The 16,175-nt window shown below is 47.6% G+C and overlaps 1 protein-coding gene across 1 annotated transcript in view; it reads left to right on the top strand.

Annotated features, from left to right (window-relative positions):
* The window catches only part of LOC101943048 (transient receptor potential cation channel subfamily V member 6-like), a 72,706-nt gene that overhangs the window by 26,210 nt on the left and 30,321 nt on the right, over positions 1-16,175 (top strand). The window contains exons 2-3 of the mRNA XM_005281669.5: positions 14,807-14,904; positions 15,153-15,275. Coding sequence (XP_005281726.2) covers positions 14,807-14,904; positions 15,153-15,275 — 221 coding nt within the window. The remainder of the gene's footprint in view (positions 1-14,806; positions 14,905-15,152; positions 15,276-16,175) is intronic.

The raw sequence follows: 16,175 nt of genomic DNA, 5'->3' as shown, positions 1-16,175 counted from the left end.
CGATTCAGCCGATTCGGCTGAATTGGGCCCGGCGCCAAGAGGGCCCTGCGCTGCAGCTGTCCACCCCGCCCCCAGTTCACTTCCCCGGCTGCGCTGCAGGGGAGGACGGGGGGGGGGGAGAGAGACTCCAGCCCCGCCGCGGGGGGGGGACGGGCGGGGGAGAGAGACCCGAGCCGCGCCGCGGGTGGGGACGGGGGGGGAGAGGGACCCCAGCCGCGGGGGGGGGGAGAGGGACCCCAGCCCCGCCGCGGGGGGGGGGATGGAGGGGGAGAGAGACCCGAGCCGCGCCGCGGAGCGGGACGGGGGGGGAGACCCGAGCCACGCCGCGGGGGGGGGGGAACGCGCCGCGGGGACCAGGATTCGCGGGAAGCAGGAGAGGGGGCGGGGCATTCAGGGGAGGGGAGGAGGGGCCGGGGAAGTGAGCTGGGGGCGGGGTGGACAGCTGCAGCGCGGGGCCCTCTTGGCGCCAGGCCCAATTCAGCCGAATCGGCTGAATCGGCCTAAAGTCCCTGGAAAAATCATGGAGCAGGTCCTCAAGGAATCAATTATGAAACATTTAGAGGAGAGGAAAGTGATCAGGAACAGTCAGCATGGATTCACGAAGGGGAAGTCGTGCCTGACTAACCTAATTGCCTTCTATGATGAGATAACTGGCTCTGTAGATGAGGGGAAAGCAGTGGATGTGTTATTCCTTGACTTTAGCAAAGCTTTTGATACGGTCTCCCACAGTATTCTTGCCGCCAAGTTAAAGAAGTATGGGCTGGATGAATGGACTGTAAGGTGGATAGAAAGCTGGCTAGATCGTCGGGCTCAACGGGTAGTGATCAATGGCTCCATGTCTAGTTGGCAGCCGGTTTCAAGCGGAGTGCCCCAAGGGTCAGTCCTGGGGCCGGTTTTGTTTAATATCTTTATTAATGATCTGGAGGATGGTGTGGACTGCACTCTCAGCAAGTTTGCAGATGACACTAAACTAGGAGGCGTGGTAGATACACTAGAGGGTAGGGATCGGATACAGAGGGACCTAGACAAATTAGAAGATTGGGCCGAAAAAAACCTGATGAGGTTCAACAAGGACAAGTGCAGAGTCCTGCACTTAGGACAGAAGAATCCCATGCACTGCTACAGACTAGGGACCGAATGGCTAGGTAGCAGTTCTGCAGAAAAGGACCTAGGGGTCACAGTGGACGAGAAGCTGGATATGAGTCAACAGTGTGCTCTTGTTGCCAAGAAGGCTAACGGCATTTTGGGCTGTATAAGTAGGGGCATTGCCAGCAGATCGAGGGACGTGATCGTTCCCCTTTATTCGACATTGGTGAGGCCTCATCTGGAATACTGTGTCCAGTTTTGGGCCCCACACTACAAGAAGGATGTGGAAAAATTGGAAAGAGTCCAGCGGAGGGCAACAAAAATGATTAGGGGTCTGGAGCACATGACTTATGAGGAGAGGCTGAGGAAACTGGGATTGTTTAGTCTCCAGAAGAGAAGAATGAGGGGGGATTTGATAGCAGCCTTCAACTACCTGAAGGGGGGTTCCAAAGAGGATGGAGCTCGGCTGTTCTCAGTGGTGGCAGACGACAGAACAAGGAGCAATGGTCTCAAGTTGCAGTGGGGGAGGTCCAGGTTGGATATCAGGAAAAACTATTTCACTAGGAGGGTGGTGAAACACTGGAATGCGTTACCTAGGGAGGTGGTGGAGTCTCCTTCCTTGGAGGTTTTTAAGGCCCGGCTTGACAAAGCCCTGGCTGGGATGATTTAGCTGGGAATTGGTCCTGCTTTGAGCAGGGGGTTGGACTAGATGACCTCTTGAGGTCCCTTCCAACTCTGATATTCTATGATTCTATGATTCTATGAAAGCCGGCCCTGCTTCAGTGTATCTAGCTCTCCCCCACAGCTTACTGTCATCTGCGAACTTGCTGAGGGTGCAATTCATCCCATCATCCAGATCATTAATAAAGATGTTGAACAAAACCGGCCCCAGGACCGACCCCTGAGGCTCCACTTGATACCGGCTGCCAACTAGACATCGAGCCATTGATCACTACCCATTGAGCCCAACAATCTATCCATCTTATAGTCCATTCATCCAATCCATACTTCTTTAACTTGCTGGCAGCGCGGGTCTCCACTTGATACCGGCTGCCAACTAGACATCGAGACATTGATCACTACCCATTGAGCCCAACAATCTATCCATCTTATAGTCCATTCATCCAATCCATACTTCTTTAACTTGCTGGCAGCGCGGCGCGGGTCTCCCCCCGTCCCCTCCCCCGTCCCTCCCGCGGCACGGCTCGGGTCTCTCTTCCCCCCCCCGTTCCCCCCCGCGGCGCGGCTCGGGTCTCTCCCCCCCGTCCCTCCCGCGCGGCGCGGCGTGGCTCGATTCCTGGGGGCGGGGCTTGCAGCAAGCCCCGCCCCCAGGAATCGGGCCCCGCTCTTGCTAAAGCCGGCCCTGCACTGAAGGGTAGGGATATGGTCCAGAGTGACCTAGACAAATTGGAAGATTGGGCCAAAAGAAATCTGTTGAGGTTCAACAAGACAAGTGCAGAGTCCTGCACTTAGGAAGGAAGAATCCCATTCACTGTTACAGGCTGGGGACCCACTGGCTAAGCAGCAGTTCTGCAGAAAAGGACCTGAGGATTACAGTGGATGAGAAGCTGGATATGAGTCAGCATGTGCCCTTGTTGCCAAGAAGGCCAACAGCATATTGGGCTGTATTAGTAGGAGCATTGCCAGCAGATCGAGGGAAGTGATTTTTCCCCTCTATTCGGCACTGGTATGGTCACACCTGGAGTATAGTGTCCAGTTTTGCTCCCCTCACTACAGAAGGGATGTGGACAAATTGGAGAGAGTCCAGCGGAGGGCAACAAAAATGGTTAAAGGGCTGGGGCACATGACTTATGAGGAGAGGCTGAAAGAACTGGGGTTATTTAGTCTTCAGAAGAGAAGAGTGAGGGGGGATTTGATAGCAGCCTTCAACTACCTGAAGGGGGGGTCCAAAGAGGATGGAGCTAGGCTGTTCTCAGTGGTGGCAGATGACAGAACAAGAAGCAATGGTCTCAAGTTGCAGTGGGAGAGGTTTAGGTTGGATATTAGGAAACACTATTTCAGTAGGAGGGTGGTGAAGTACTGGAATGGGTTACCTAGGGAGGTGGTGGAATCTCCATCCTTAGAGGTTTTTAACTCCTGGTTTGACAAATCCCTGGCTGGGATGATTTAGTTGGTGTTGATCTTGCTTTGAGCAGGGGGTTGGACTAGATAACCTCTGGAGGTCTCTTCCAACCGTAATCTTCTATGATTCTATGGAGGCGCACTGAGTTCTGCATTTGAGGAACATCTCTCCCAGTGCCAAGCCATACTAAGTGTGTCTCATCTGGAGCACTAGTGTTTGCAGATTTTGCCTGTGTTAAAAAAATCTGAACATTTTTCCTGGCTCAGATCAAATTAACTCAGCACTGCCCCTCAGATAAACTTCACCTCCAAACTTGAACCCTGAACCTTTATGTGGAGATTTGGATAAATTTAGGCAGTAGTAGAATTTTCATTCATTTAATTTCTGCAGATGTCTCTGTGTTTCCAGTTTGTGAATGAGACTAGAGACACTAAAATGCCAACCAGAGGGCAAGATCATTGGGGTTTTCTTGCAAAAAGTAGCTTTGGGGGGAATATCCCATTTGCTTTGTCAGTGTGGCACAGACCTTGCAAACGACCTTTAACCTGGCACCATGCATCGTGATGCCATTGCTGTAAGGTCAGTATTGCCTCATTGCTACAGGCAGGGAATTAAAAGGAACCTCCCTTTTGAACCAAGTCATTAGGAACCATGTTGGGACATGTCTCAGCTGGGAAACATCCCCTCTCTGAGCTGAGTCAGTAGAAGCAGCACAGGGTGTGACTTGGCTGGGAGATGTCTCCTTCCCCTGAGCCACTCATTAGGAGCCATGCTGAGCATGTTGGCTGGGAGCTGATCTTTGCAGATTTCCCAATGTGCTCAGAAAGAAATCTGAAAAATGTGTTGCTTCTTGAACTGGATGACCAATCAAGGCCTCTGTTATTATGAATGAGTCCCCTATTGAGCCAGTCGAGTGTATTTTGGCTCTGATTCATTATTAACCTCCTCTATACAGAGCAGCAGATTTCTATGCCTGCAATTCTTCAGCTGTCACTGTTTTATTTTACATAGCTCCTTAGACTGCACTCATCATCATAGTATCTGAGCGCCGTCCAGTAGTACATTAAGAAACATGACTAATGTTGTGTATTTGTTCTCTCATCCACTCTTCCAGAGGGAAGTGTATGCAGTGGAGTGTCTCGTTTTGGAATTCAGTTTTTATTGTATATATATATACACACACACACACACACACACACGTTGATATTGTTTATGGTAGAGAAGACAGGTCAAAGAAACTTTTCTTGCACTTACAATGTAAGATGGTGAGGTTTACGATGGTCCTTAGTTCCTGTGGGAACCTCAAAGTCCAAAGCCCTAGACCTCAGTATATGTCTGAGAAGCCCTTAGGGCCAAGAGTGCAGGTGTCTCAACTAGTGGGGTCAAGAAAGTCTGTTCTGGAGAAGCTCCAGGATTTCTCAGCACTTGCTCCAACCCCTCAGATAGAGACAAGCACCTACAAGATCTCTATCAAGCATTCTTGAAATTACAATACCCACCTGCTGAAGTGAAAAAACAGATTGACAGAGCCAGATGAGTACCCAGAAGTCACCTCCTACAAGACAGGCCCAACAAAGAAAATAACAGAACACCACTAGCTGTCACCTTCAGTCCCCAACTAAAACATCTCCAGCGCATCATCGGAGATCTACAACCTATCCTGAAAGATGATCCTTTACTCTCACAGATCTTGGAAGACAGACCTGTCTTCGCTTACAGACAACCCCCCAACCTAAAGCAAATACTCACCAGCAACCACACATCACTGAACAAAACCACTGACCCAGGAACCTATCCTTGTAACAAAGCCCGATGCCAACTCTGTCCACATATCTATTCAAGTGACATCATCATAGGACCTAATCACATCAGCCATACCATCAGGGGCTCGTTCACCTGCACATCTACCAATGTGATATATGACATCATGTGCCAGCAATGCCCCTCTGCCATGTACATTGGCCAAACCGGACAGTCTCTATGCAAAAGAATTAATGGACACAAATCTGACATCAGGAATCATAATACTCAAAAACCAGTGGGAGAACACTTTAACCTGTCTGGTCATTCAATGACAGACCTGCGGGTGGCTATATTACAACAGAAAAACTTCAAAAACAGACTCCAATGAGAGACTGCTGAGCTGGAATTGATATGCAAACTAGACACAATCAACTCAGGATTGAATAAGGACTGGGAATGGCTGAGCCATTACAAACATTGAATCTATCTCCCCTTGTAAGTATTCTCACAGTTCTTATCAACCTGTCTGTACTGGGCTATCTTGATTATCACTTCAAAAGTTTTTTTTTCTCTTACTTAATTGGCCTCTCAGAGTTGGTAAGACAACTCCCACCTGTTTATGCTCTCTGTATGTGTGTATATATATATCTCCTCAATATTTATTCCACTCTATATGCATCCGAAGAAGTGGGCTGTAGTCCACGAAAGCTTATGCTCTAATAAATTTGTTAGTCTCTAAGGTGCCACAAGTACTCCTGTTCTTTTTGCGGATACAGACTAACTCGGCTGCTACTCTGAAACCTAAGAAAAGAGAGAAAATTAAGTCTGGATACCAGGAAATATTTCTTAACAATGAGGGGTCTATGAGGCTGTAGGATAGTCTTCCCAAGGGAAGTGGTGGAAGCTCCATGACTTGGAACATACCTGCACTGGCCTTTGGGGCTGGCAGTAGACATGACTTTAGAGAACTCTGGCCATCTGTAGGTCACCTGAAGGCATCATTCTCGGAATTGCATGGCCGTAGGTAGGGAAAATAATCTTTCCGACTGTCTGGAAGTTGAATCTAGACAAATTCAGACTGAAAATAAGGTGTAAATTTTTAACAGAGAGCGTAATTAACCATTGGAACAATTTACCAAGGGTTGTGGTGGATTATTTCAGGGAAGTTCTATGGCCTGTGTTATCCAGGAGCTCAAACTAGACCGCAATGGTCCCTTCTGGCCTTGGAAGATATGAATCTGTAACTTCACAACCACTATTTTCCATTTGCAACATGAAATGTAGCTATTTATTTTTCTCCTGTGACAACCCCCTTGCTCCTTCCTCCAGCACTCCCATCTCTACACACATATCTCAGAATTCATTCCTTCAAAGGAGGAGTCAGTTCCCTCTGAACTTCACAGGCTCAACCATGTCTCCAGGCTGCTTGGAGTGTGGGAAGCTTCAGGCCTCATAGTTCTTGGTTGCTTGGAAGATTTCTTTCTTCTGTCATGTTCTCATTTAATTCCTTCTTGGCCATTTGGTGGGGGAGCTTCTCTCTTCCTTCCCAAATGCTGGGATAACAGGGTGGCTGTGGGGTAGGAATAGGGTTGCCAACTTTCTATTTGCAGAAAACCAAACATCCTTGCCTTGCCTCACCCCTGCCCTGCCCCTTCTCTGAGGCTTCACCCCTGCTCCCTCCATCCCCCCTCTCTCCATCACTTGCTCTCCCCCACCCTCGCTTACTTGCTTATTTTCACAGAGCAGGGGCAGGGGATGGGGTGTTGGAGGGGTACGGGCTCTGGGCTGGGGGTGCAGGCTCTGGAATGGGGCCAGAAATGAGGGGTTCAGGGTGCAGGAGGGGCTCTGGGCTGGGGCAGGGGCAGGGCATTGGGGTGTGGCAGGGGGTTTGGGGTGTGGGCTCCAGGTGGCGCTTACCTCAGGAAACTTCCGGAAACGGCTGGCATGTCCCTCTGGCTCCTAGGTGGAGGTACGTCCAGGTGGCTCTGCGCATTGCCACTGCCTGCAAGTGCCACTCCCACAGCTCCCATTGTCTGTGGTTCCTGGCCATTGGGAGCCGGTGCTTGGGACAGAGGCAGCAGGCGGAGCCCCGGTAACTGTCCCTATGCCTAGGAGCCAGAGGGAGATTCTGGCTGCTTCCCGGGAGCCATGCAGAGCCTGGCAGGCACCCTGCCTGCCCCACTGCAGGCAGCCAACTGGACTTCTAATGGCCCAGTCAGCGGTCCCTTTTCGACCAGGTGTTGTGGTCGAAAACCTGATGCCTGGCAACCCTCATCAGGAATAAGGGACAGTGGCAGCAAAACTGTGGGGTGAGGGGAAGAATGTGCATTTCTGTTTCGTAAGTGCATGCTATGACTCCTCAGACAGCTGCAGACAAATGACCTAACTTGGGGAATCTTGCTCACAAGTTGAATTTCTGTGGGGCTGTATCTTTGTTCTTCCAGAGATTTTACAATCTGCTTAGATACCTTAGGGTGGTATCTCTGAGGGAGTGCATCCAGAGCTGCCGAGCTGCTGGCTCTTCTCAGCTTTCTCTCTTTGGAATTGCCTCTTTCTTTCATTCCCCTGCATCCGAAGCACGGTAACCAAACCTTCCATGCTGCTTGGGCCACATCCTTCCTTGGATTCCAGCCAGCAGTCTCAAGCTGTTTGAAGGGGATGCCCAAGTCTGATCTTTCCCGGTGACTTTCTGGTGCATCTGTTGCATGGCTGTGGCTCGGAAAGGGGGAGTGGATATTTCCCTGGCCAGAAATGTACCACAGCAGATACCAGATTGAGATTCACTCCTGCTGCTTTCTGCTCTCCTTTCCCACCCCAAACCTGCTCCCTTATGACATGTTTCAGAGAGAGAGAGAGAGAGGGAAGGGAAGTTAGGACTGGCACAATGTGCCCAATTGTCAGCCCAGGAGATTGAAATCTTCTGTCCCCAGAACAGGTACAGCATAGGCATAGCAGATTGCCAGCAAATGTGCTTGAGCCCTGCAAGGAGAAGGTCGTTCAGTCCTTGGCCTTCTCTGGTGATGTTGACAGTGACACTAAGGAGGGATTATGTTTTTTGTAGCATGAACATGTGTCTGCTAGGAGCTGAACAGAGGACTGTTAATGTGTTTCATACAGACACCACCAAAAAGCCATCACTATCATCTACAAATTATCCCAGCCAGCTCATGGCTCAGTGTAAATCCTGGGATAGTATATTTAGGAGGGAATGGTTTCTTCTTCAGTCACTGCAGCCCTTGCCTGGATATTACACCTGGCATCTTTAGCCTAGAGTTTAAGTGCATGCCGTACTGCTTGCATTGCTGGATTTTTATTTTATACTTCTGCTGAATGACAAAGCTGATCTTTGCATTCTCTTAAAATCATTTTTAAAAGTTCTTTAAAAATATAGTTAAACTTTGTGTACCATTAAAATAGATGGTACGCAAAGCTTAACTATATTTAGGGGTGATGGTTTGAGTCAGTTCTTTATTTTGTTGTATATACATCACTCTGTCGTGGGCTGTGATTGAGTAGGAGACCAGGAAGAAAGGGAGGAATCCCTCTTCCTCACACAAAAGGCCCTATCTCATCTCTAGCTCTCAGTCAATAGCTGGCCAACAAGGAATGTATCTTTTACTGTGGTTTGTCTGGTCAATGAAAGCTTCCTCTTGATCTTGATCATTGGCTCATAGAGCTTTGTTATAAGCTCTGCCATCTTCCACAAATACATTGCTTCCATCCCTAGTGAGGTCATCACCAGAGATGGATCTCACACTTGACTGGCTGATTGAATTTTGGGAAAGACAGGCAGCTTAGAAATTTTCGCTCTCCCTCGAGAAATTTTGAATCCCTCTCTAATGGCATGAACACTCTTTCCCTCCTTCTTCCCACAAACAATGCTGCCTTCAAGGCTGTCATTACTCTATCTGACTCAGTCTGAGTTGCCACCTCACAGATCTCAGACCTCCTTAGAGGGTTCCTGTAGCTATTGACTCTTTTGTGTTGATGCAAACCTCTGGGGAAAGGTACAGGCTGTTCCTGTCTGCCAAGGAGCATTCTGGACCAGCTTGTTTTGGGAATGGCAGGTGCCTCATGGAGTTTATTCAGCAGGACTCCAGGCCTCCAAATCTTGCCTGGAAAAACAGAAATGTCACCTTCCAAAGGGGGTGTACAAACTATGTGCTGCTTGGTCATGCAGAAAAGAAGAGGGACCTGGGGTGCACAATATCTGCAAATATCTGAGGATGTAAATGCCAAAGATGTTGTGGAATTATTTAAGATAATAACTAGGACTAATGGGGTGGCACTGAGCAAAGGGGAAATGTTCAGGCTGAATATAGGCAGGCATTCTGCAGTAGGGTTTTTGACACCTTTCTCTGGAGCAGTGAGCTGGGCTTGTCTGTTAGGATCATCTGGGTGTAACTCACAGGATCCATTTCTCATAGTTAAGGGCGGGAAATATGATGGACCCTGCCCCACAAAGAGTGGCAGATGGAATGGGATCCACATGTATGCGTGCAAAGGCTTCATTTCCACCTGTACTGAGCAGCAGGGTCAGGGTTTGTGCAGGAAAACAGACTTGGCTCTTGGTGTTTATAGCATCTGCAGAGCAACTTGGTGGGTGTTACAGCCTCACTATCTTATCTGTCTTTTTTACTATGGAAGAGATTGTGTTACTCACAGAACTGAGTGGCTGATGGCACTAGCTAGAGTGGTATATAGTGCAGGCACATGCAGAGCAAGCTTTCCCCTTCCTCCAGTGCACCTCATTTCTGACCTGCATTCCCCTGCTGCTCCAGGCTCGGGTTTCTCCACACAGCTATACTGAGGAAGGTCCAGAGAGGGATGCAGCCCCCTTTCTTCCCCCCTCCTCCCATCCCATGACCCCACACACATCTGTCGAAGCACTTCTGTCCTGAATTGCAGCACCCTCTGTTGTTTCAGTCTTGCTCTGCACCACAGCTCTGCCAGTGACCTCACTCTTGACCTACTGCTGTAGGCCTGGGCATGACTTAGTACACCATGCTGCATTACGTGCTGCTAGAGATGGTTTACATCATCTTTTTAGGAAACATGGGAGTGCATCTAATCAGTATATTTGCTTGGGCTATCACATTATCAGACTGCAAACTGCTGTCTGACTTTGGCAGACTAAACTGGCTGGGTGAGTCCCTGTGCTATGGCATGTATGTGACCCAAGTGCCCCACATTGGCAATGGATGGGGGTACACAGTTACAAGTCTATACTCAAGGATTTGCCTAAACATGCCCAGACAGACATGTTTCGCCTGTGATCAGCATGATATTTCACCAAAGAAAGCTGTGTGCATAGGCGCCGGCTTCCTCCAGGCCTGGGTAGTGCTCAACCCCCCTGCTCTGTCCCAAGCCCCCATCCTGTCTCACCTCTTCCCTCCCATTTCCGCCCCTCCTCCCAGAGCGCCCTGTCCCCGCTCCAGCTGATCGCAGCAGGCGGGAGGCACTGGGAGGGATCGGGAGGCACTGATCAGTGGGAAGCAGGCAGACGGGAGGCTTTGGGGAGAGCTGGCTAAGCATCCACTATTTTTTTTCCGTGGCTACCTATGGCCATGTATGGTCTCTGCTGAAAGTTAAGAACTCACTGGTCATCATAGTTATTGTGGGATGGATGGATGGAAACATTTTAAGAGTTATGTAAGTACTTTGTGTTCCAAAGCTGCTGGAGGTGAAACTGGTCATCTGGGGTAGGGTGGTTCTCATGGCTAACTCACTCAAGAGTGGGAACATCTGACAATCTATCGACCCAACCCAGCCAAGTGTTTACACTCTGACAAGGTGCAGACTTGAGCCTTAACGGAACACAAAAAGCCCAAGAAAAAGGGCTTGACTAGGGGTTAGCATCAGGGCAAACTGAAGTTAATAAAACGCCCTGGTTATGAAAAGAGACAAAAGGTCTGGAACTGTCTAATAGGAGAAAGAAGGGCCCATGGTGGTATCCGTCAGGGAGGCAATACTCTGTCAGCGTCTCATGAAAAGTGGATCCCAGCACTCTAGACCTGATACTTGAAGTGCTATATAGACTGACCGTTGGTGAGAAATACCATGTTAGACAGGAAAGGAACTTGTTAATAAATATAGATTATGTTTTATATTTTTCTTTTATCTGTAGTTATATATTTCCAATCCTTATACTTGCTTCTATTTGAATCTTTAGCTTAAGCTTTGTTAAATAAACTTTAACTTCTCTTTGTTTTTACTATAGATACCAGTAAGTGCTGTGTGCTAAGGAGGGTGTTGTAACTGAGGTCAAACTAGTGAGCTGGTGGACACTGCTTCCATGGCGGGCAGTGAATCTGTGTGCACTGAGAGTATCCAGAGGCCAAGGGACTGGGCACTTGAGTGTAATGCAGTGGGGTGTATGGACAGGTTAGCAGGATACATGCCCCGGGGCCAAAGCAGAACTCTGGGAGCTAACTACCTCCAGAAATTTAGCAACAGGTTCTCTCTGCTCTGCCTCAAGGACTCACTCAGGAAGCCTAAGGGCTGGGGAGTGCAAATTGCTAGCCTGCAGAAGGAAAGAGTGGGGCAAACAAGGCTCCCTCAACCCATAAGCAGGCAGTAGCAATTCACCTGTACCCATGGGTAACCTCAATGTGCCACATGACCTTGTAGCTTATGCCAATGGGCACACCATTTTTTCTTTGAAAATTGTATTAATTTGAGGCTCTCGTGGCAGCTTATAAAAGGTTGGGGGAAATGCAGTGTCATGCTGCCTGACTGGCTCACCACTAGGAGTGCCTACCTCAGGGCAGATGGTCAGAAAACAAGGCAGACACCCTAAACTGATGGTGTGTGCTATAATTAGATCTCACCAAGCCAGTAACAAATGTGAAATCCTGGACCACTATCCCAGTCTTACCATGGAGTCACAGACAGTCCCCTTATACTCTCCAGTCTATCTTGCCACCCAGGCAAGCTGGACTATGTGAAAAATGGTCACTTACACCAGAAAACACACCACATTCAGGTAGCTCCCAGTCCCAAGAAACCAGTCACTTACCTAAGATCTTACACCAAAGACAACATTGGCAGCCAATTTTATACTAAACTAACTAAAGGTTTATTAGCTAAAAAAAGGAAACAAGAGTTATTGAGAGGTTAAAGCAGGTAAAAAATATGCACAGGTGAGTCACAGTCTGTAATTCTAAATGGTAGCAGAGATGTAGTCATCTGCCAGTTTCCCAAAAGTCTCTCAGGGCTACCTAGAATAACTCTGGGGATCTCCATCTTCTCGTTCAGTTATTCTGGCCTGTTCGAATCCGAACAGTGCAGAGATGAAGGATCTTTCTTTGAATCCATACTTATAGCTTCTTCTCACAGAAAACAAGCTGCTAGGTTCACTACCCAAGTGGGCTCTTCCTTTGATGATGGAGAGTGAGGAATGCATTTAGAGTCTTTGACCTCTGATCATTACACACAAAGATCACTTGGTTTGATCACTTTTCTGTTAAAGTTCTTCATTTGCATTCCACAAGGCTTCTTTCGCATTTGATGGGTTAGTTACAGGAGTATACACAATGTAAATGTTTGCTATTACGTTATAACGGGATACAGGTATGTGAAAACAATGCACGTACCATCCCATTAGTTTTCATGAAATTTCAACACCAAATATACTCTTATACATTTAACAATCACTTTAATCTATACTAACACACAAGTGAATTGGCCTGGGGCTTTGGCATGAGCTGGTACCTGATCTGTTAGCACCACATGTAGGATTTGGGCACTTAATTGGAACCCTCTTTAGAATAGGACATGCTCAGAGTGTGTAGTCTAGTGGTTAGAGTAGGGGTTTGGTGGTCAAAATTTCCTGGGTTCTATTCTTGGTTCTTCCACTGACTTGCTCTATGACCTTAAATAAATTGCTTCCATTCTCTGTGTATTGATTGCCTAATCTATGAAATGGGGGAAATATTTCCCTCTCTCCCACAAGTATTCTGAGGCTTGATTCATTAATATTCATAAAGCTCTTTAGAGCCCTTGGATGTAAGGCACTATATAAATACAAAATATTAGTATTCGGTCTTTGTTTGCTGTCAGTGGGAGTTACTTGTATCCTGCGCTGAGAGAACAAGTCCTCCAGGAAGCAGATATGTGGAGTTAGAAGGTGCTGTTCCACTGAGAATAGAAATTCAATATGCAAAAAATCTATTGGGCTAGGCCACTCCACTCTGCCCAGTGCAGGTTTGTTCAATATAATCTGTTTTCTAGGAGCTTGTCTATTTTGTTTTATTTTATTCACATTTTTCTCACCATAGCCACTAACATGATATAGCTCATGCCCACAGTACCCTCCTGTGTAGTGTTGCATCCTCTGCTGTTGAACCTCTCTCCTGTTAGTTGGAGCTCCTTTTCATCAAAACACTCAGGCTACATCTACACTACAGGGGGGGTCGATTTAAGATACGCAAATTCAGCTACGTGAATAGCGTAGCTGAATTCGACGTATCGCAGCCGACTTACCCCGCTGTGAGGACGGCGGCAAAATCGACCTCTGCGGCTTCCCGTCGACGGCGCTTACTCCCACCTCCGCTGGTGGAGTAAGAGCTTCGATTCGGGGATCGATTGTTGCGTCCCGATGGGACGCGATAAATCGATCCCTGAGAGGTCGATTTCTACCCGCCGATTCAGGCGGGTAGTGAAGACCCAGCCTCAGACAGTCTAGTGAAGGGAAAAAACTATGAGCTTTATCAATCATGCCTGCACTGTATGAGCATTCACACAGCACTGAAGAAACTTCCAAAGTCTTGTTCTGGCATTCAGTGGGCTCAGTGTGAAAACTGGGTAGATCCAGGGTTGGCACAACCCATTAGGCGACCTAGGCGGTCACCTAGGGTGCTACAATTTGGGGGGCAGCGACCACGGCGGTATTTCGGCGGCGGGACCTTCCGCCGCCTAGGGCGGCAGAAAAGCTGGCGGCGCTCCTTGGTAGATCCCTTGTGTATCTCTTCTTTGATTGTTCCAAAGTCCTTGTCAGTGATGTTGAGGGGGTATCTGCTCAGTATTACAGAACTGCTTTAGCATTCCTGCTTAAAACAACAGAGATTCCACTTGCTTTTCTGTTTGCCTAGAGCACCTGAACTGTCCACTATGGTTCTTTCACTATTCCAGCTTGAATTCTACTCTCACCCAGATTCAAAGGGCCTTCTTCAGCTTTCATTTATAAGTGTGTAAATCCAGAGTAGCCACATGGAAATCAGTGGAGGCACACCTGCGTAAAACCAGTGTGTGAAATGAGAATTAGGCCCAAAGCATTATGTAATGCCCACTGATTGTGTACTTCTATGTGCCAGAGAAAGAGGAGAATGTTAGCTAACTCTCTGCTTTAACAAGAATCACTAATCCAATGTATACTGGTCTATAATCATGAAATCTGCTGGTGAATCTGAAATGGAAATACAGCATTTTACAATCATATGAAGAATGTATTGAAATGTTTCACTCATGTTCAGATATGACAATGCTGTGGCCTGGCATTGGGAAATTAGTGGGAATTTGACTTGTTACTTTGCAGTATCCTACTATTAGCAATTTCTACTCAAGATTTATAAATATTGTAGAAATAACCTGGAATCATAAATTACCAGTGGAGCCAGAATTCTGTTTCCTACGTGACATTTTTATCAGGACTACAAAGGCTTTTTAAAAATGGACTTCAGTTCCCTTGGTTATGCAGAAATTGACCTTATAGAAAGTGGATTACACATGCATGTGCCTGTCTAGCTTTCTTAGACATTTCTAAGCTGTCTATCATCTTGGTAATAAAATATTGCATCCCTGTTTTTTGACTGCTTTGCTGACATGGAAGAAAGTGTTTACTCTGGGTATCTTATTTATTATAAGGCTCTAATCTGGTGATTTTTCTTGTTGCAGGATCTGGGAGTCTCCCTTGCTCCAGGCTGCCAAGGAAAATGATGTCCAAACCATCCAGAGACTTCTCACCTGCCATACTTGTGATATTCATCAAAGAGGTAGGGTACTCCATATGCTGTCCATGACTAGGATAGCTGCAAGGAGAAGACGCCTTGGGACTTTGAGTCTGAAGGATGGAAATACTTCTCAAGCAGTAGAAAAGGATGATCTTGGCAGGTTGGGGTGAAAACACTCTTTGCGTGAGGGTAGGGAGTCCTCTGGATTGAGTGTGTTACTCTTAGTAAGATTCATCTCACCAGGCTGGCAAAGGAACTTACGACACATATATATGACTCTCTCTCTCCAGGTGCCCTGGGGGAGACAGCTCTTCATGTGGCTGCCTTGTATGATAGTATGGAGGCTGCACAGATTCTGATGGATGCAGCTCCAGAACTTGTCAATGAAGCAATGACATCAGAATTCTATGCAGGTAAGAATGCCAAGATGAATATGTCATGGGCTGAGACTGCCGGAATGGCTGGGAGATATGGCCTAGTAGCTGAAATTCTGTTAGTTTTGTGTCCAGATTCCTAGGTGCCCTTTATAAAATGGTCTGTTTCAGGGAGTCATATTTTACTGCCACTTAACTGCATTTTCAACAACCCATAGGTGCTGTTGTGTTCCCAACAGATCTCCAGGAAATTAAACCTATGCCATAGTCCTTTAAAAGAGGGTGCATTTAGAGGATCATTTTATCCTTGGAGGATATCCTATTCCCAACTATCACCCCAAAAGCTGAGATCCAATCATTATATCTGGACTCCTAGCTAATCAGGGTCAAGATTTGAGTGGAAAACCTCTAAGGAAAGATCTAAGTGCTGGAGGAAGTAGTATTGATTCAGTAGGCGATGCTTTTCCATCTAAATTATTACTGAATCTAGTGTCTCTGGCCTGGTCCACACTAACCCCCCACTTTGAACTGAGATACGCAACTTCAGCTACGTGAATAACGTAGCTGAAGTCGAAGTACCATAGTTCAAACTTACCGCAGGTCCAGACACGGCAGGCAGGCTCCCTCGTTGACTCCGCGTACTCCTCTCGTGGAGCAGGAGTACCGGTGTCGACGGCGAGCACTTTCGGGATCGATTTATCGCGTCTACACAAGACGCGATAAATCGATCCCAGAAGATCGATTGCTTACCGCCGGACCCGGAGGTAAGTATAGACCTACCCCCAGTGTGGTACTAGAGGGAGATAAGCTCCAGGGAGTGGTGTGATTGATTCACTAGAGATTGGTCTCCTCTATTAGTCAGTACTGGCCCAAATACCTCACATGTTGTTAGGAGGATTCAGTGCTGCTGGACCGGCCATCTTCCAGATGAGACATAAA

The sequence above is a fragment of the Chrysemys picta genome, chromosome 1 (assembly GCF_011386835.1).
Source record: "Chrysemys picta bellii isolate R12L10 chromosome 1, ASM1138683v2, whole genome shotgun sequence".
Classification (NCBI taxonomy): Eukaryota; Metazoa; Chordata; order Testudines; family Emydidae; genus Chrysemys; species Chrysemys picta.
Note: the sequence above shows the minus strand (reverse complement) of the source record. Positions and strands in the feature narration are given on the sequence as shown.